Source organism: Topomyia yanbarensis, chromosome 1 (assembly GCF_030247195.1).
Source record: "Topomyia yanbarensis strain Yona2022 chromosome 1, ASM3024719v1, whole genome shotgun sequence".
NCBI lineage: Eukaryota > Metazoa > Arthropoda > Insecta > Diptera > Culicidae > Topomyia > Topomyia yanbarensis.
In genome coordinates, this window is record NC_080670.1 from 175,966,745 (window position 1) to 175,988,500 (window position 21,756).

The 21,756-nt window shown below is 40.5% G+C and overlaps 1 protein-coding gene across 6 annotated transcripts in view; it reads right to left on the minus strand.

Moving 5' to 3' along the window:
- The window catches only part of LOC131682146 (anoctamin-1-like), a 58,759-nt gene extending 43,389 nt beyond the window's left edge, over positions 1–15,370 (minus strand). For 2 of the 6 annotated variants that reach the window (XM_058963439.1, XM_058963399.1), the window contains exons 1-2: positions 13,750–15,370; positions 13,419–13,608 (exon numbers count right to left, since the gene is read on the minus strand). In XM_058963439.1, the coding sequence (XP_058819422.1) occupies positions 13,419–13,440 (22 nt within the window). In that variant the 5' untranslated portion in view covers positions 13,441–13,608; positions 13,750–15,370. Of the gene's footprint in view, positions 1–13,418; positions 13,629–13,749 lie in introns of all 6 variants that reach the window. The other 4 variants (XM_058963417.1, XM_058963430.1, XM_058963407.1 and 1 more) reach the window with 4 other exon arrangements.
- Between the last annotated feature and the right edge of the window lie 6,386 nt (positions 15,371–21,756).

The following is a 21,756-nucleotide window of genomic DNA, read 5'->3' on the forward strand; positions in this document are numbered from 1 at the left end:
TGGGAAATTGCGGTTCTTTCTCTTCAAAACGGTGTATCTCAGGATGCGCTCATATTACATTGGGACGATAAGCGTTTTTTATGTAAAAATGTCTGAGAAACGCAATGGCATTAAAATTTTCAAAATTAAAATATACGTATTGAGAGAAAAATTAACTTTTAATATTTAACTGAAAAAAATGCATAGTTGGCAACACTGTTGGCAAAAAATAATATTTTTTATAGACTCCTTGAACAATTTTCTTCAAAAGCCATCTTGTGGTTTGATTCTAGAGTAAATAGAACCGGAGATATGATCAAAAGAAAATCAAGGGTTTTGGCAATTTGCCAAAACGGGGGGTGCTCCCATGACCCGAGGGGTGGTTCAATTGTCACAAAAATTTGGGTTTTTATATATTGGCCCTAGTTTAACAATTCCTCTAAATTTTGTTCGAATCCGTGGAGGTCGATTACACGTGCCTTGATCACTTCGCATGGAATGACCCATATCTATATTTGCCCATTCCCTAGTTTGCAGAATTTATGCAAAGTACGCACCAAACTAGAGATGGGATGAACACAGTATCGAGTTCCGCACAAATAAAACCTCGAATTAAATGAATGATTTGCGTTGCGTAAGCACGGTATACTTCGTAGATTGTAGACCGATGACTCTTATTTCCAGCCGGACTACTTGAGGGGCATTGTTTGGTAATAACAATTGATCCAGTCCAAGTGAGAATTTCGCCTGAGAACCACCATTGCGGGCCACTTTACCGTAACTTAGGATATGAGAAAGGTAGTGTTGATGTGGTACTTACTTAACGGAAGACTCCGACTCCGTGACAGTCCCATATGTACCACGGATTAAGTAGTGGGTGGGTTGTTAGTCAGGATTCGCCTCAATCGAGCGATGCGACTGGGAATATATGCTCGTGCATAAGAAGTTTGAATAGTTTTTAGACTGTAGGCTACGTAAATGTTCTAAATGTTAAAGCGTTTAAACTCTGAATAACCGTTTATCGAGAGTTTGTTGCATCGAAAACAACTTGAACCCCGGACAACCGGCTGTCGGGTGCGTTGTTGACAATGTAATATGAACCATAAACAATGAGTTTATAGGGATGCGTTAGTCTATATAAATCTCAGCATATTAGAAAAGTGGTATTGTGGACCATTCATAAATTATGTCACGCAAAGATTACCCAATACTAACTCTCATATTACCACGTTCTTTATCCCCTTGGTCTAATACGAATCAAATGTGTCCATGTTCTATGAAATTTCCTATATACATGGCACAATCGTGCGTAAAAACGGCCGATTGCGTCAAAGCACATGACGTGTTTCCCATCCTATTTATGTCACAATTTGTAATAGCTCTTCCTCCAAATAGCGTGGCAGAATTTATAAATGGTTCTTTATAGGTATTATCACAAGCATATTGAGATCCTGTAACTTCAAATTTTCCACCTCGTTTGAGTAAACTTTGCGACATTACAATGAAGACGCGAAACAGAATATCGGTATCGAAATATACGCTGCATTGCCAAACGATGTTAATATCATGCACGAATTAAACACCCCCTGTCTCCAAATAGTACGTACTTATTCTTAACGCAGTATAATTGATTGATGATTTAATGTACTAAATGTAAACCATTAAATATGACAAGAAAACATTTGTTCCTCGTGCTGAAAAGATGGCCTCAAATTGGTAATTGGTTTTGAATTTTTCTTGCGAATTATTAATTCTCAACCCTCATACATAGTTCAAAAGACATCATTCACTCAGACAGGACCATGCGTATTTCCCACGTGCATTAATGAATTCGTTTCCTAGTTGGTCAAATCAACACTAAACAAACAAATAAATTAGTTTGCTCAATCTAAAGAAATGTCAGTTCGATTTGCATCAACCGGCGGATACCTGTTCCCTTACAATGCCATCAAATCAAAGAACATTTAAATCTACATGCGACAAAATATGTGCAATTCAGATTATAACGACATGAGCACTGCTTAATTATTTGCAATAAAAAAGATCGGAAAAAATTAGTTGCATAACCGAGGTGGTTCATTTTCAAAGATAGCAATGCTGATGAATCACTTTATAAAAATAGGTGATAAGGGGCGCGGACGACAGTAACTGGCCGCCGCCCCTCGAGTTAAATGAATAACACTAAATTTAATCAATTAAATGAATAATGTGAATTTGAAGAAGAAAATGCAAAAGACGAAAAATAATCAATTTCATAGAATGAATAATATAAATAAAATTATCAAATAAATAAAGCAAGTATAAAAGCAAAAGTAATAAAACAAATATAATAAACAACATGAATAAATTGAAAACAAATGAATAAAATAAGTAAAATGCAATTAAATTTAAAAAATTGAAATATGAGTAAAACAAATAAAATAAATAAAACGAACAACATAAATAAAATTATTTATATTAGTCAATCGGCAATTAGAACGAATGAAAAAAACGAGTCAAATGAATAAAAAACAAACCAATGGAATGATTAAAATGAATAAACTGAATAAATTCTTAAGGATGAGAAAAATGAGCTAGTTGAATAAGACGACTGAAATGATCAATATGAATAAAATAAATAAAATTAGCTAAATGAGTACAATAATTAAAATCGCAAAATTGATAAAATAAAAAGCCTTAAATGATCAAAATAAATTAAATGGGTTATGAAATAGGGATCTTTAGGGGTGTGCGGGTTAACGCATATCCTGATGCAGAATAGTACCGTGAGTCCTTTTTCAATTTTTAGGCCCGAAACTAATGAAAAAAAACATTTTTTAGTTTGTTTCCTTTTAGGACAATAACATCTCCAAACCCATGCGACTTACACGATTCTATAGGTTGCCTCATCAGATCTACCATAGTTTGCACACAGACTAACAGACATAACACTATGAGGGAATTCCCTCAAAAAACATCGATCCGACAATTTTTCCAGAACACTAGCTCCACCTTTTATTCACAGTCCCAAACACTCATTTACTGGTGGGTTACCCCTCAGGTTTGGGAACAATTTTTTACTAGTGGTTTATCCCCCATATGCTTGTTCATATGTTAGTGGCGTCATAATTTCAAATGTGGCCACAGTCCCAACTATAAATATATTTAAAATGACCGTTAAAGCGGGCGACGCATTGTTTTTGAGTGTTATGTCTGTTAGTCTGTGGTTTGCATATGAAACTTGGGATGGCAGGCTGCTAGCAGATTGCAAAAGTACCAGATCATGCTATGTGGGGTGCTGTCCCGGTTAATAGTGAGGCGACCGAGATATTTGCAGATACGTCAATTTGTAGGACAACTGTCAGTTTGTTGGTTGAATTTAATTTGTTTTTTTTTTTTTTAATTTAAAATCAGAAAAGAATAATTAAGGTTTAATAATGATATGAGTGTACTCGTAAGGACACCCGCTATCATTACATATGAAAAACTGACACAATTTTCCCAAACTAAAGATCCCTATTGAAGATAAATAAAATTTATAAGTTGAGATAAATAGAATTTATAAAAAAATTAAAACGATTAAAATGATTACCACGAATAAAATAATTGGAATTAAAATTAAGCAATAGAAAATAGTTAACAAATAAAATTCACGAAAAGAATGTATCGAATACTTCGAATATACTGTAATGAGCCTATTTTGGCTCTGTTATGGAGAGGGCCGCACGATTTTTGTACTACTTTAAAATGAAGCTAAATTATTTAAATTATCGTAATTTTTATTTATCAGAATAAAACATCAATGTACTATTTCGTAAACATCTATATAGTACTTATTTAGCATCCTAGCAATGAGAGGGCAGAATCTCTGCCTAAGGTGGGTGCTTCAGAACGTTACTCATATGAAGGACTAATTTGCTACAACGAATTTTTCAGTATTATCCATCAGAGGTTGGCAAACTTCTTAGAACAATGGTGATCTAGGAAAGTGGCTACATTCAAAAGTCCCGAAGGTATCGATAAAATCTTGGTTCAAGGGGATGGCTGTGAATCTTGATTTCATTCGTGTGATGTACCGACTCATGGCATATCTCCGAAATAACGGGTGTTCAATAAAAATGAAAATTTTTTCAGTCAGGTAGTTAAAAAACAAACAAAAAATTCAACGAATAAAGCATTTTTTTACAAAAGCATAATGTTTACTCTTCAAAAAACGTCAATGAATATTGGAGAAGGGGCCTTGGTCAGCCGTACGACGTAACTTAGTGGCGATGCTCTCACAAGAGCGCTGGACGACACTGACGTCCTTGTTCCGAATACAATTCCGGATCCTCGTGGTCAACTGCTTCGTATTCTCGGCCCGCCAATTATTTTTGTACACTAGAGCACTGAGGGAGCCGAAAAATCCTCAATGGGACGGAACTGCGGCAAATTGGTCGGGATCCTTTCTTTCGGCACGTACGGTACTTTTTTCTGCTCAAGATACTCCAGGTCCAGTGTCTTCTTGGCGTAATGGGAAGGCGCCAGCACACGTACTTCCTATCCGCATGATGCTCCTTTAAGAATGGCAGAAGAACTTTCTCAAGACACTCCTCCTGGTACACTTGTTGATTGATGGCAAGACCGATCGGCTTGAACCACGGCTTTGAAATCCTCCTGTCCGATATGGCGATGTACAGCATAAATTTTTTCAAATTTATGCTTAAACTTAAATTTCACTTCAGGGGTGTGGCCGACTTGTTGCTGGAATAGTAGCTGTCATTTCCTGGAATGTGTGTCTTCGAGAGCGGAAAGTAACTTTCGTCATCCAGCACGAACGACGTCCCGCGGTAATTCTTCGTCATCCACCGGCACTGCGATTTCACAATTGCTATCTGCTCGTCCGTGTACTCGGGGGACTAAGTATTTTTCCGACAGATGATGTCCTCCATCTTTAGGGTTCGGTGAATCAAGGTTCCGTCCTTGTTGTCAAACTGTACTCACGGGCACGTTTTCGTCTAGAAAGTGGTGTACCGTAAACTTTTTTCCACAATTATCATGCGTTTCGTAAAACCGTACAACACGCTCGCGGAGTACTTGCTGTTTCGACGCCATCTTCGATTGAACTGACAGCACCCGAGCGAAAAGAAACATGCCACCCATTTCTAGGGAGTCCAGAGAGCAATTCTCTTGGAGAGAAAAAAAATTACGCTCTTTACTTTAATTACAGAAAGGTATTGAAATCATTCTCATTTTCATTGAACACTTGAAGGTCTATATGTTTATATTTCAAAGGTTTTGACTATGCCTGGCCCAATCCAACATGCTAACCTCCATCGAAATGACTTGTGTGTAGTCCTCCGTATCACATGCGCTGATCGTGACTGCAAGGTGACTGAACAGAAAAGGCAAATTCGATCATTTTATTGATGGAGTCAGCTCTCAGTGGTGGAAGTGACATGATCTTCTTCTTCAGCACTCCAATGATAAATGTCGGATGTCCAAAACACAGCTTCAGGGCGTTCATCGCCTTCTCGACCGCCGATGGATGAAGCAAAAGAGCATCTCCACGCAAACGGTTTCTTAAACGAAGCATGTTCTAGTTATCAGTTAGTCCGCATATTCACGTGGTGCTCTCGTAGGTAGCAAAAACATCGGCCAATGATCAGGATTCCCATTAAACGATGGCAGTTTCTTTGGAGCAACCTGGCGGACTGATTACGGGACAGATTACAGGTATACTGGTTACCGGTCGTTCGCCGCTTTTCAGTTCTCAGGGTAGATCGGTTCCTCGGGTCGAAATTACTGTCGACATCAGCTGCAACTTCTTCATCCAATGGCGAAGATTCGTCTCTATCGTGATCTGATTGTTTATGTTTATGTTTATGTTTATGTTTATTACCTTCACCAACAAGCCCCTTGGCCCCAATGGTGGTTGCTTAAACTAATTACATTTTAAAATTGACAACATTTTCGCTTTTATAGCATTCCGCGTCCGGTTGAAGTCAAAGGCCGTCGCCACACTGTTAAAAATTCGTTGGAGTCCGGTTACAGCGCTCTGGCAACCATAGTTGGTTCTCCTGAACGGAACTCGCAGAAGGGAGTTATTACGTAGAGCTCGAACGCGAGCTTGAAGATCCAGACGTCTGAGGATTGTAGGGCAATCCACTCTGGCAGAGAGTAAGTCCGAGACGAACAGGGCTCGAGAGCAGTCCCTCCGAATGCTGAGTGTATCGAGGTGTATAAGCTGGCAACGGTTTTCATAGCTCGGCAGCTGAAATCTGTTTCGCCATGGGAGATGACGAAGGGCGAAGCGTATGAACCTGCGTTGGACAGCCTCGATTCTGTCAATCCCGTTCTGGTAGTACGGATTCCAAACAGCTGAACAATATTCTAACGTTGAGCGGACCAACGCGCAGTAAAGCGATTTAAGACAATATACGTCCCTGAAGTTTTTCGCAATTCGGAAGATGAACCCAAGCTGTCGTGATGCCTTATCCACGATGTATGACGTATGTGGTTTGAATGTTAATGCCGAATCCATGATGACTCCGAGATCTTTGATGTGAGAGTGTCTTGGAATGCTCGAGCCGAAGAAATGGTAGTTAAACTGAGTCGGTTGGCGTTTCCGCGTGAACGTAACGATTGAGCATTTGCTCGGGTTTAAAACCATTCTGTTTTGATCACACCACGTGCTAAAGCTGTCCAGATCCCTCTGAAGAAGCTCGGCATCGGTTTTATCCCGTATTTGTTGAATAATTTTCATGTCGTCGGCGAAAGAAAGGCGGGGTCCTTGTAATGTGAAATTGACGTCATTAAAGTAGAGGAGGAATATTACTGGAACGAGATGGCTTCCTTGTGGCATGACGGATGTAGCGAAGAATGGTGCAGATAGCTGTCTTAATGCTGATTTGGAGTTGCCTTCCATCGAAGTAGGAACGAAACCAGCGCAGAAGTTGTCCACGAATGCCGAGTTTGTCCAGCTTCGCTATTGCGATATCATGGTTCATGATTCTGTCGAAGGCCGCAGATAGATCCATGTAAATAGTATCGGTTTGCAATCCGTCAGCGAATCCATCCATTACATATGTTGTGAACGAGAGCAGGTTTGTCGTTGTCGATTGTTTAGGCATGAAACCGTGTTGGTCATCTGCAATGTAGTGATTGCAGTGAAAGAAAATAGGATCTAACACAACCAACTCGACCAGTTTTGATACGGCACTTAAACACGAGATTCCCCGATAATTGTCAATGTTCGATGTGTTTCCTTTTTTATGAACTGGAAACATATACGCTGCTTTCCAGCAGGAAGGGAATGTACCAGTAGTGAGTGATAGCTCGAAGACTCGCCGAAGTGGTTCAAGAAGCCCGCTGATGCACTTTTTGACAAAAATCGAGGGAACACCATCTGGACCTGGGGAACAAGATGCTTTCAGTTTGGAATTTGCTGCAAGAATGGCAGCATTATCGACACAAATTCGGTTGATGGTTCGTCCTAGAGAAGGAGTTAAATTAGCGGCGGCAGCGACTTGTTGTGGTGGCAAGCGCTCGTTGAAAAAACGCTTGAAAATTTGTCGGAGAACAGTTGGCAAATTTCCTTAGTGTCGGTGCCTAAAACTCCATTAAACGACATACAAGATGGCAAACCGGATTCCTTTCGCTGCTCGTTAACATACTTCCAGAACGACTTGGGCTTGGATTTCAGTTGACGCTCGACGTTTCGCTGGTGTCTAAAAAAGGCGCGTCTGCTTTGTTGTTTGTATTCGTGGTTGAGTTGAAAGTAGTGATTTCGTAATGCAAGTGTCTTATGCTTCGAGAATTTTTTAAATGCAGCTCGTTTGGCAGATTTCAAACGTCTTAGGACGGTTGATTGCCAGGGAGGGTGTTCATCGGTACTAATTGTTCGTTTTGGTACATGGCGGTCGATAAGGTAGTTAAGAATACTAGAAAACGTCATCGCTGCTTCGTTCGCGTCGTCATTGTTAATATTTTCGTCCCAGTTTATATCCAACAGCGTGCTAACGATGCTGTCGTAGTCAGCGTTTTTAAAATCGTAGACGATAGAGCTTGAGACGTCTTCAAAATTCACTCCTAAGTTACCAGCGAATACAAGATGTAGTGGGGGATGATGACGCACCTGCTTGACTAAAGGAGTCGGTGCAGTGCAGCAGTACGGAGCGCAGTCCCGGGCACTTACAAAGCAGAGGTCCAATGTACGTCCATTCTCGTTGGTGACATTATTAATTTGCCGAAGAGTTGCGCTGCTGTAGTTGTCCAAAATACAACTGGCATTGTTAATAAGCGCAGATTTTTCGATATCCAATCGTAGAAAACCATTACTTGCTTGGCACCACGTCAAGCCAGGTAAGTTGAAGTCGCCCAGTATAACGATATCATCAGACGGGGCGGCGATCGAGGCGATAAAAGAAACGGAGGAAAGATGTACATCGATCAGGCTGGAATCACGAATTCTGTCAGGTGGAAAATACACAACACACAGGAACAGATTGCGATCGGCAAGTTTCACTGATATCCACTCTTGCTCGGAGCTCGCCCACCGGTCATCGTTGATCACTCGGGCTTTTATACCACGCCGAACGGCGATAAGCACACCACCGCCTGATGTCTTGTGGCTGTTGAGGGCATTGCGGTCACAGCGGTAGACATCGAATGTTGAACCAAAGACCTGGCGAGACAGAGTACGGTTGTCGAGCCACGTCTCGGTCAAGACGATAACGTCGTAACAGCAACCCGTGGTCGCGAGCAAATAGCTGTCCGTTGATGAATTTAGGCCACCAACATTCTGGTAGTAAACCTCGATGTTGTTGGAGGACGGATCAGGTACAGCAGAGAGCGAAGCCATGTTGCCGTGTAGGAAGATCCTTTGGTCAATCTCACGAACAGTATCGGAACGGTTCACGGTCGCCTGGTCGACTGTGGTGAGGGATTCGAGGCATCCCGAATCAACTGCGTCGCGCCCCAAAATACGACTATCGTCGTCGTCGAGAGAAATGGTTGGCATCTGATAACAAGATGTCGGAGCAAAAGGCAAACAACTGGAAGCGAAGAATGCATCAGCGCTTGAAGTGTTCGGAACAGATGTATACTTGCCATTTGCGGCAGGTTGGAAGACCCTTTCACCCATCCCACACACAGGACCGGGACGACTGATGATCGCTGGCTGCAAGTGTTCGACTGTGGCGGGGGGATCGAGTGCTTCCATAGTGCCAACTGCGGTGCGTCCCAGTATGCGTTGGAACCCGATGGCGGAATGCGGAGAGCAGGAACGGGGTGGTAGCAGCTTACGGCGAGATTCGTACGATGAGCTAGAAGCGTGAATCGGTTCAACCGTTGTATCGTTACAATTTTTATTATACTTGCCGAGAAAGGCGGCTTGGAAGACCCTTTCCCCACCCACACATACAGGACCGGGACGACTGATGAACGCTGGCGGCAAGGGCTCGACTGTAGCGGGGGGATCGAGGGCTTCCATAGTACCAACTGCGTTGCATCCCAGTATGCGATCGGCATCGATACTCCTTCACAAGGGCGGTGTGGCTTGGTATAGTGGCATGGCCAATCGTTGCGGAGTCCTCTGCAGGACCATTGATGGGCCGGGTTGCATTAGAGAGGTACATGCTTCTTCTGGAGGCGGTGGAAAATCAGTCGGCGGACTCCAAATGTTCTGGATACGGCTGTCTTCAAATTCCCTGAACAGTATGCCTTGCGGCCATGTGTCAGGATTAAGAGCTGCATCACGGTACTTTGGGTGAACTCCAACTTTGAAGGATATGAAGTTCAAAGTACTGACGTCTATGCCTTTTTTAACAAGCGGAATAACCTTTATCTCCTCGTTACAATTTAGTCCTTCTTTAGACATTTTTTCGACAGTCTCTTTGCTAACGCTAGGATGAAAGCGCGAAAGATACATCCAGAGCAACGGCGCGGGAGGTGGAACCGTAAAAATGTTGCTATTATCGACTAGCTTTCGACTACCAACAAGAATATTGCTCGGATCAGGGCCATCCTCGCGACGACGTTTCTGAGGTGGTCGAGAGGTACCGGAGTTTGGCCGGACTGGAGTAGCTGTTGAAACCTTTCTAGCCAGGCGCGAAATTTGCTGGTTATTTTTGGATAACTCGGCCTTTAGCTCAGCACAGACGTCATCCGTTTTCCCAGCGATAGCAGCGATAACACATCCAAGTGAAGAAACGGTGTCGCGAAAGCGAGCAAACTTCATCAGCTTGACACATTCATTGCACATCCAAAATAAGTTTGGGTTTTCCGCAAGTTTTTTTCAAAAACGGCTTGTTAAGTTGTTTCCCACATTGCATATGTACCACATTTTTGCAAAAACCCATGCATTCAATAAAGTCGTCATCCGATTTGACGGTTTTCGCGCAGTGATCACATGCACTTGCCATAATGCGTGCCGATCTGAGAATGCGAACAATGAAATATAGATGGCGCTGCGGTCGGTGGAAAGTTTGGTGGTTAAGTCACAGAAGTTCACTCAATTACGTTCTTCGATTTGATTTTTTCGCAACACAAAAGCAAACAGGAGACACTTTCACACTGCACAATAACAATGTTAAAAACAAAATACTGAGTCGATTAACACGACAAACAACGATAAAAACTTCACAAATCTCGTCAAAAATTAAAAATAGTTGGAGCGATCTATGTAAACAACTAATCGGTAGGAATACACTGAACCAAAAAAAAATTGCTGTTCACCATCAGACTGTTCACCTGTGAGACAGACTCTCGAATTGCCTACTTGTATTTTTATCCTGTAGCCATTCTTCCACTTTGGCATTTGCGTCGACGTTCTCGCCATCGGTCTCTCTCTCTCTCATCGTTCATCTCCAGATTTTCGAGGTTGGCTAGCTCCTCCAAAATCTGAAACACTTTGCGCTTCTCTTTGCTGATGCAGGTTTCTACGGATAGGGTTCTGCTTTGGAAGATATCGATGATGTCGCCGCAGCGGGCTTCAACTATTCCATCATATACGCCAGTTCTGCATCCACTCCCAGACCCAGCTGTTACAAATACTCACAGATAGACATACGACTAGTACATAACAATTGTACACTAGTACCAACTACTACTACAATTTACTACAATAATACTGACAGGCTTCTACTTTAACATTAATTAGTCTGTGCGCGATGACAGTCGAACGATTAATCGACACACAACGACTCCCAATGCGAGTCGTGTCCACCAACATCGCCATTAAGCTGTGAAACAATGCCTGCAAACACGGCCCACAGAAAAAGTCAATCCACGTAGACCCGCCAATTGGCCCCGCCAACGTACACATGCTGTTGGTTAACCATTGGTTTGGGCTGGTGCAGAGGATGAAAAAAAAAATTGAAAATTGTTCAACATTTTTATTAAAAGGCGTCTCTTTGTTTTAATCAATATTTTAAAGGGAACATTTAAGTCCGCATCCAACGACCTATTTATCATAGAAATCGGTTGAAAAATGGCATTTATTATTTTTTTATAATTAGAAACATTCTCGCATGAACATTTAAGGGGACAGTCCCATATGAAATTTTCCAAAAATTGATTCTTTTTTGCTCGCTTACGTATACAGTTAAGAGTATGTGTGTGAACTTTGAAGTTAAACTTGGAAGAAATAACGGAAGACGTTATTGAAGAATTTTATAGTGCGTGACAATGCCTTACTAACCCCTTAACCCATTCATGCCCATGTTGTTTGTGGACAACAACGTTTCTAAACAGCTATAACTTTTAATTCAGGCAAAATTTGCTCACAAAAATAAGTAAGCATAATAAATGTGACTATTGCCTGGATGTAGCAGTGCTACCAGGAACAGTTTACGTTGATGACGGAAAATGAATTTTTCATATATCTTCGTTATGTTGCAATATTATTGAAAATTGATAAAACTTATCAATTCTTTGGTTACATTTTCCAAGCAATTGGACTATTGTAAAGATTCTAGGAGAATTGTATTGAGCATTGGAAGATAAAATTTGAGCAGCTTCGAGCACTGCGAGGGAAGCACCTATCTGTATGAAAAATGGCTTTTCATGTTTCTGGACCCCACCGTTTTCGAGGAAAAATAGTTTTAAAACCCTACATGCACGAGGAAAAAGCTGGGCATGAAAGGGTTAATGTTTCATGCGAGCAAGTTTCTAATTTGGAAACAAAATATAACTCTGCCATTTTTTAACAGATTTTGAGGATAAATAGGTCGTTAGATGCGGAATTAAAAAATTTATTATCTCTAAATTTTTTTGAAATATATAGACTTCCTAAGAACAATGTTGAGTAGTTTTCATAATTTTCATGAAAAAATCGCAAAATAATAGTTGTTTTTATATTGTTGTCCCAAAATCGCATAAAAAATTGAACAAGGGTGATGAGCCCATTTTCGCCATGTTTCTATTATCACCCTACCCATTCGAAGCCGTTGGTTAGAGCAGTGTCTACCATCTTTGTTCAACGCATTGAGTCAAATGGTAGCGCAACAATAGGGGCTTTCGATTCGAGTTTTCGTTGAGCTCAAACACGAGAATTTCACTGTTTTCAGCGCTTTTGTGTTATTATATTGGTTCTTAACAACGAAGCAAAGCTGTTGATGTCAATTTTCACGCATTCCATTGATTGTATGCCGAGAAATTAATAAATTAGTGAGGCACCCTGCTTAGTATGGTGAAAATAGGCACTTTACCCTACAACATTTTTCATACATTATTTTGCGTTCAATTTGATGAGATCTACAACCTATACTATGTCATTTGAAAAGTACAAAATGTATAATATTTAGAGGACACAAAGCGCTAGTTTCACCACACATTTACTGATTGGAACGTTAACCATTTCTTTCACCTATCTGTACCCGGAGCAATAAATGTCAAATGAATGGACCTGTCATATGCAAGGGCGTAACATTTTGGGCCCTGTAACAGCTGGCACTGACGTTAAAGATACGTAAGCGAACTATTTTTCACTTTTAAATAGGCAAAATAGCGAATAAAAATTATTTTACAAAATTGAATTATCACGACCACACCTTCGATTGAGCTACCTTGATCCCTATCCTTTTGCTGGGATAACTGTCAAAAATGCTAAGCCATGTGGCTGAATTTACTGTCAAGGAAGAACGATAGTTCCAAAGGAGGCGTGGTTACATTTTTTTAGAAAATCAATTAATTTTTTTCTGAAGTTTTAAAGTTTGAACATATATATTATGTTTCAAAAAATTAGCTCTATTGGTTTTTGCAACAAAAGGAGAATTTTATTCTTCTTTTTTTACCCAATTAAACTGGTGTGAGCGAGATTTACTTTTCAATGGAAACTGTTGTTTTTGATTCTAGGACTGAGTAACAAATTGATAAACAAAACCGTCAACGAAAAATCGAAGAACGTACACAAAGATTCCGGCGATTTGATTTTGTTTGATCTATTGTCTAATTGAAATCAACACACGTTGGAAGCATACCTTTTTGATACACGCTGTTCATGTTGTTCGATTATTCAGCTTTTCTTCTCTATTTCTCGGAACCACCTTGTGACTCCACTTTACTGCAAATCACTACAATTTTCGGTATTTTTACACTATTTTCCTTCACCTTTTCGGAGCTTCAACACATGTGCGCCTCGAATCCTTCCAGTCAACCAGCCAACGCCATCTAGATCAGTACAGTAAAACCTAATCATTTCGACACCGTTGTCTAAAAATATACTCCCTTCGCACAGTTTGCTGCTGTCAAAATTTGCAACAACAATGCTGTATACCGTAGGTATAGGTAGAAGGTCGGTAGAAGCGTTACCGTTACTAGCAGCAATCAGATCGAAGCAATCGTTTCTTCGTTGCATCAATTGAAACCGCCATTTATCACGACACAGATATAATGTTTTTTAGCAACGAAATGAAAAGATCAAGGGTTGCGGGTGCGGGTGCAACGGTCCGGTGTGCAAATTTCCCATAAAATATTCAAACGCTTGGTCGCCTTTTCCGCCGCCTTCTGCAATACGCAAATGTGCATCCGACGGGCGGCGGCCGTGTATTGCTCACTGCCACCCACTCTTCCTATAGTGTAGTCCAATCGCGTTTACATGGAGGGCTGCAGTAAAATAGGGTGACCGAATTTTAAGTGCACCTGAAATAGGTTACTACAATGTTAGTTTATTTACCGGTTTGAGCTGGTAAAGTTCCGTACAGCGAAAGCAATAACTTTTGCTGTGAGAAAATATTAGTCTCGTCAGGTTTTTTTTTCTCTTTGAAGCCCACGTTTATTTTATTTTTTTCTTTAAAGCATTGTTCTGAGATCATTTTTGTAGCTCTGATGTCAGGATTTCTCTGGGTTATTCATATTTTTTTCATTATTTCAAATTTGTTTGCAAAATCGTTGAGGACAAGTAACAAATAGTAAAACATCATTGGTAAAGTCTTCTAAAAAGTTTATAAAAAAGAAATGAAACTTCAAGTTGTTCAATTAGTCGAGTTTAAAGTGTTAAAAACCCTGCTCACAGATACCTCAGATTTTGATAGATTAGAGCGATAAATATTGCATATGTGGAAAATATTTACATTCCATTATTATGAAGGATAAAATAAAAGACAAGCAGCTTGCGTATTTTGTAGTTTTTTTTTCTATTGTTGAACAATTCAATTCAGCCACCCTAACTAAGCAGACGTTTTGACACGGTGCGATGATCGCGTGCTATTGCGGCTATATTCTAGCAATGTGCGCCTATAAACCCGGGTTGTATAAAATTGCGGCCGCCTCACGGTGGGTAAGATTGCACACAATTAACTACCGTTTTGTGGATTGCACTTTTCACCCATGTATGGTAACACAACAGCTAACAACCCTCCCCTAGACTGACAACGGTCGATGACGACTTCCATTTTTTTCTCGCTCTGTTCTACCAAATCACGCTACACTATCAAAACGCTTGATAATCTTCGCTGACCCCGCGCTGGCCTTCGACGATTAACACTTATCACATTCCGGGAGGAGATATTTCCATTCGCACACATTCCAACTGCGTTGTCGCCAAATCGGATCCTAATCCCTGGTCTCTGCCGTGGTGCCGATAAATTTGGCTAATGGCGTTATCACGAAATCACTCGGTTTTCTTCTTCTTCTTCGCTTCCGATCATCACGGTTCTATTTGAGTGTGACGATCTCACCTCAGTGCGCAACCGATTCGACTTCGATCTAGTAGGCAACCGCCGAGAAGGCCACGATTTCCTTCAACCTATCGGTATCAAAACAATGCACAAAGGAAAAACAAACTGTACAGCAATAGAAAAATCAAACACAACAATCAGCGGTGGAATGTAGCCATTTCGAGAAGCGAATAACAAAAAAAAACTAGAGCAAAAACGCGAGAAATGATGCGGCGGCTCCACGTGAAGCGAAGCGCACATCCGACCGTATTCGCGGCCGGGTTCCGATTGATGATGATTTTTTATTTTTTATTCCAAATTGTGGAGCCCCTGCTGCTGGATTAGCGGAGTGGAGTGGAGGGGGTACCGGGTTGCGGCGAACGGAGAGTAGTGTGCTGTGCTGGGTGCTGTCAGGCAGAGGCGCATTATCAATATGTAGTGAAGAAAATGACGAGCAGAAAAAAAACACGAAGCTACTGCAGCAGGTGGAGTTTGTTGTGTGCTGCTTATATTTTTTTTTGAGTAGTGGTCTTCTGCACACGATGATGGACATCAGAGCGAGCGCGGTTCGGAGAGAATTGCAACCGAACTGTTGCGGTGCAGCGGTGCAATATCCGACTTTCCGGTTTGGCTGTAGGTAAGGGCTGCTTGCTTTTGTTTCGTGGCCTACTGGTGGTTTTTTTTGTTCTGTCGCGAGCACTTGGGCCGCAATAAAACTGACGGTTGAGTGTATGTAGTTTATGTATGAAGTCAGCTGAACTATTACTCATTTATGTATGCTTTCACCATCTATCATAGCACGGTTCATTGGTCAGATATGGACTACCTAGCGTCAGAAATTATCGAACGGAGTTTTATTGCATTCATAATCAGACGGATAACTTTCGATTATTTTAGGAATACTTTTCATTACAATTTCGATGTTGCAACCGTAAAAAAGTGGTTTAGATGTCGACCCAAATATTATTTATTCGAATATAGTGATAGACACTCATTAAGCTTTACCCGAAACAATTAAATGGAAAAGCAGAAGTGTGAGTTGTTTGGATTTAGTGTCTAACTGGCGCCAATTTGGTGTTAATTTGGATGTATCGTCTAATTGGCAGCAAGTTGGTGTCAGTTACTGAAATGTGGAACACGAAACAATAAAATCTAACTTTACAAATATTCGAGGAGGCGTTTTGATGGGTGATGGAGCAATTATGGCGACACGCAACTTCTTCATGCTTGGCTGAAACTAACAAAATTTTACCCAATTTCTGATTAGAGTGTATTATTTACATCCGTTCAGTTAGATAGTTTTCAGTGAGATTCCGGTCCAGATGAAAAAAAGTCAACAAACCTTAAAAAAGATTTTGTTCACCCACATGCAAAATACTGGATTGTCGCATCACGCCTTGGGAAAACTGATGATTATACAACGTTGGAACGTCTCAAAATTCCTCAAGCGAGCACTCACGGTTTATTTCAAGCAGAATCCGAACATTTCGACGCTGAACTTGGCCAAAAAACTTAATGTTTCGCAAAGCTTCGTTCAGAGAGCTAAGAAACTATGTGGATTGAAAATGTACAAGGGGCAGGGCTTCTCGAATCGTGAAGAACGCCAGCAGAGGTTTGTCCGACATCAAAGTGAATTTTAGGTAGTTCTCGGGATAGGCATAATTAGCAGGTGAGGAAAAAATTGCTATTGATCACCGTTTCAAATGGAAGAAGCTGTCGAAATTCGCTTGAAAGTTCCTGATTCAGCAGGTCATATGCACTTGTGGCAAACGAAGTGAACCATTCGTGATGAAAGGCCCCAGTAACGATAAGATTTACAGAACTGAGTGCATCTAAAAATGGATTTTGCCGTTTTTGAGACAAAACGCACGACAAACGATTTGACGCAATGCCGTTATTCCCAAATTGTACAGCAGTTTACGGGGGTAATTCTATGGATTTTGTGCCGAATGACATGAACTGACACAAACTGTCCTGAGCTCCGTCCGGTCGAAACCTATAGGCCCATCATGACCAAAGAAGTGGCGAAGGACGAAAAGAAAATGTTGTGGAGGTAGAAAAACGTTCCGAAAACGACGATTAAAATTCTGATGGCAGTCATCATTCGCAACTGTACGAACATCTGTAAAACTGTGGTTTCATCAAAAAGAAATGCGTTCGGACTTTACGGTCGAGTGGGAATGTGCGTTGTTCGCGCTTGTGACCGCGTTGATCTGATTGTAAGTGCAGTTTTTGTGTAAGCGAAACTTTCGACGTAATTGAGCGGAGATGATCGCGACTGCATGTTCGTCTTTGTGTATCATCGCAAGCGGCCAGAGCGTTTGTATGTTAACGTGTTCGATCGCGTGGTTGTTTGTATGTTGCGTGTGCTAGCGTGTATGTAACTTCACCTGTACAAATTCGATTTTGTAACCGTGTGGCCACTCGCATATTCAGTGCGACTCAGATGCTAGAAGAGATTGAGATCCCACATATCACTAGAGTTCCCAGTCGTTGTCTAGTGAATATGAGCGTTATTTTTTGATGTGTTCAACTGAATTGATTGACCTATGTTGCTAGGGCCGAGGGTAGAATCTTTCGGGCGTGGCCGATTCGCAATCGCGCGAAAACGGGCGTTTGTAAGTTTGCGTTTGAGACCACGTTTGTAAATTTATAAGTGCTAAACGGTTCATTTTATCACCAGGGTGTCATCATGTTTAGGAGATCGCGGGTGTAGGTATGCGTTGATGATCACGAAGGGCTGCCAAAGATCATCTGGTATATTGTCATCTTCGGGAGTCCTGGCATTGGACATTCCAAGTTTTAAGGTTAATTATGGCGATACTTTAGATTGATTAGTAAAACAGTTATAGTTATCGGAATGTTAACTATAGCTGATTTACTATTTACGATTGCCAAATGTTTTGAATATGATTGGCATCACTGATCAATCTAAACTAACGACGTCACTCTGTTCCTTCCAAGCGCTGCACAGTTTTCTTCAGTGTATTTGTTGAATTTTCTCCATTACGCGGAGAAGTAAAAAAATGAAAAAAAAATCAGCAAGGTCGGGATTTTTGAAAAAATCTAGCGTCATTTTTTCAATCTCTATCTTTTTGACATTTTTTGTTCGAAACTACAATCCGGCAGTTCATTAATATTTTTTGTCTCCAAATGTTGGTTCAACCAATTCGCTAGAAATCCTATCAACCTTCTCCTATACCATATAGTACGATTAAAATTTGGGAAAGTTTAATACACAACTGATTATGCTGACAAAGCATCAACAACAGTCCCGAAAATACTATTGACAGCTGCGAATAATCGCAGTCATAGCAAACTAATTTCTTTGATTTTTTTGTATTCATTTAGCTTAATTACGATCCACGTGGAATGTAAGCTACATGGGGAATACGCATGGTTTTTTTTTAATTCGTTTATTTGACACGGCTCATAGCGGTAGCTTAACGGAGCCGTGAATCTTTTATATGTTTACAATACACGTAAAAATAAAAATACAAACAAGAATTATTGTAGTAATATTGGATCTCGTGGGGGCAACTTTTTATTGCGAGCGGAGACCTTCTTTCGCGGGGTTTGCTGGCAATCTGCATCTGGGGGGTTATTTAATTCTTTTTTGTTTTTCACGTCCAGGTCGAAGCCGGCTTGGTGTCCGCGATCAGATGTTTTTCCCTGTTTCTTGCGCTTATTGTTGACCAGCGTAAATCCGTCACTGTCATTGTTATCCTTGCCAATGTTGCTTACAGTTGATTTTGCGGTACTGGATGCTTCTTTTGTGGTTGTCATTATGGTCTGTGCAACTGCTGCCACAAATTTGGCCATCGTTTGTGGTTCAGGAATTGGTATTGAAAACTGGGTTTTGGGTTGGTTTGCCGTAGATGAGTTGGCAATCGGTTCAGATGCGTCTTCCTCTGCATCTTCCGCGCAAGATTGTCCATGATGAGCTGTCTGATTACAATACTTGCACGTAGGAGTTTGCCCCTCATGGGTGCATAGCGTAGTTTGCATAATTGTAGTTCCGTGAGTTTTGAGTTTTATTGTCAAGTAGGAGGGTATAGGCCTTTCAACCCGCATCCTCACTACAAAAACGCCGTTAGGAGTACCCGGGAAGAAGTTTCTCCAAGTATCAGGTGTAACGGATTCTACTTCTCCGTATTGCGACATGCATTTTGCAATTGGCTCAGGAGGGGTACGAGGTGATAGGTCATATAACCTTACATCTATATAATCATTCTCAATATATACGGGAATCTTAATTCCAACGTCGTCACTTGCAACCACGTGTTTTAAGTTGTTCTTCAAAACGAAACGCTCGGCTTGTGCTAACGTGTTGAATGATATTAACACTGCACTGCGAAGATGATGATACTGAAGGTACAACACTTCCGTAAGTCTAAGGTGCATTTTTACCTTCAGAAGGCATTCCACTTCACTAAAACTCGGTCGTTTTAAACAAAATTTAAAGTCAACGACCGCAGCGTTGGGTCGGAGTAGAGCTTTTTCGTCAACTTTACTCATGAAGACAAGAATAATCCGATGTTTCCTTTGTTCTCGAGACAATTCACACTAGATCGAGAGGCCTGTTGTTCACTTGGCTCGATTGTACGTCTGACTGCGGCAGAAATAGAAATTAGACTGATACGCATGGTTTTGTCTGAGTGGTACGATGGCTGTTGAATTATGTATGCGAAATAACAATTCGCGCGAAAATCGAAAACAAATTACCAATTTGCTGCAGAACGAAGAACAAATGTTTTTGAGTAGTACATGCACTATATTATTAATTTCGATATTAACCATATTTCCTTATATGCATAATAATATTACAGTTTGATTATTGTCGTAAGCGACGAGAAAAACAGGACGCTATTATTAATTTATTGCATACTCTAAATTTAGCATTGTTGTTTTAAATTAGTAAGTTGGTTTCTTTTCGTACTTCTATTCCGTTGTATCATGACGAATATATTAGGATTTCTGAATAAGTTCGCGAGGATTGAAAGGATTCATGAATAGGATTCCGAGTTTCGCGGAAGAATTCGCGAGGAAATATCCAGGCTGTTTTGATTTTATGAACTAATTTACAACTACGAAAATCAGCTCATGGTCAAGATATAATAAATCATGAATCAGTCGTCGTATAGTCGACTTTGAGAAATGTTCCTAAATCCATGAATGAAATCACGCGTCAACCTTATAATGTTCTTAAAGTTGTGAACTAGTTTTCGTACAGAAAATCGATTTGGTAATGACATATCGCCAGACGTTCACGAAACAAAAACAAATATCTCTACTAATAAAATCGTTATGCGGGCGTTACTGAAGAGGAATTAAACATAAACACATGATTTTTATTCGTGGTTCTGTTTTCATAAAGTAAAAACGCGATTGTTCCAAAATTCATGGCGCTTTATTCACGAGTTTGGTAACAATTTTTTTCCGTCTAACAAACACACCTCTTGGCAAACATGAAAATTTCGAGGCATACACGGTAAAAACGTTTGTCACACTAACATTCCTTTTCTTCCCCGATGACTGTCGGGCCTATTTTCGTATGAGGATATCAAAAATTGTTTGTTAAAACCATGTAAATAGAGTGCGCGATATGGGAATTTCGTCATAACATTCTGTTTAACATATCTTATGATATCGATCACGTAGAGGATCACATTCTTCGGAAAGCTTGTTCAGGAGATACATGGTCTGCGGAAGAACAAATAGTTTGAAATAAATTTTTTTAGAAAGTCTGCGTCGTCAACGAAGTTGCTCAGGAAGTCAAAACCTACGACGTGGTCCACAGAATATTTTAAAATATTGCCCTTAGGCTGCGCTAGTGAGCAAGTCAGTTTTTTGTTGGTCACATAGACAAATAGATTTAGTTGCAAAATACTTTTAAAAACTGGATTTGAAATCTGGTTCAATACTAAACGCAAACAACTTATTTGTAACTTTTTTTGCAGATGTCCGAAAAAGTCAAGAAATTCCAAACTATTAGGAGTAAAGCTTAAATAGCTATCGAATTTTGAATGTTTCTTCCAGGTTATTTTTACCCCAACATCTAAAGAAGGTGGTCTGTTGGTGTTGTTTTAATATTGTCAGTATAATAGCCATCATTTCCACTTAATTCATGGTGCAAAAATGTGAAGTATGATTTGTCATCCGACATGATCAATTTTACATTCGCAAAGTGTTTACGGTGAAGTTGTACAGAAGTAAATTGGAACTTTTTCGAGTTGTTTCCTTGTATATTTTGGTACTTGCTAATGTTTATGATAAATTACGTTGTTTTTCTTCAAAATATTGTTCATACTTGTTTTTGGCCTTCAAAACATTGAAAATAGTTTCACGCAAGATTTTTTTTATTTTGTTTATTTGGCACGGCTCAAGGCGTTAGCGACGGCGCCGGTGGTTGAGTGGTAAGCGTGAACGCCACTCATTCCAGTTGGCCTGGGTTCAATTCCAGCCGAGGTCGTTGAGATTTTTCTAAGGTGAAAAAATCTGTGGTCACGTTTTTCCTTCGGAAGGGAAGTAAAGCCATTGGTCCCCGGTCCATGAAATTGGTGGATCGATATTCTAGTCCAGGTAGTGAAATCACCTCTCTAGCGTCGGTAAAGAAGAAGTATATCCAACTTCCATACTCTACTAACAAAAATATCCTCCT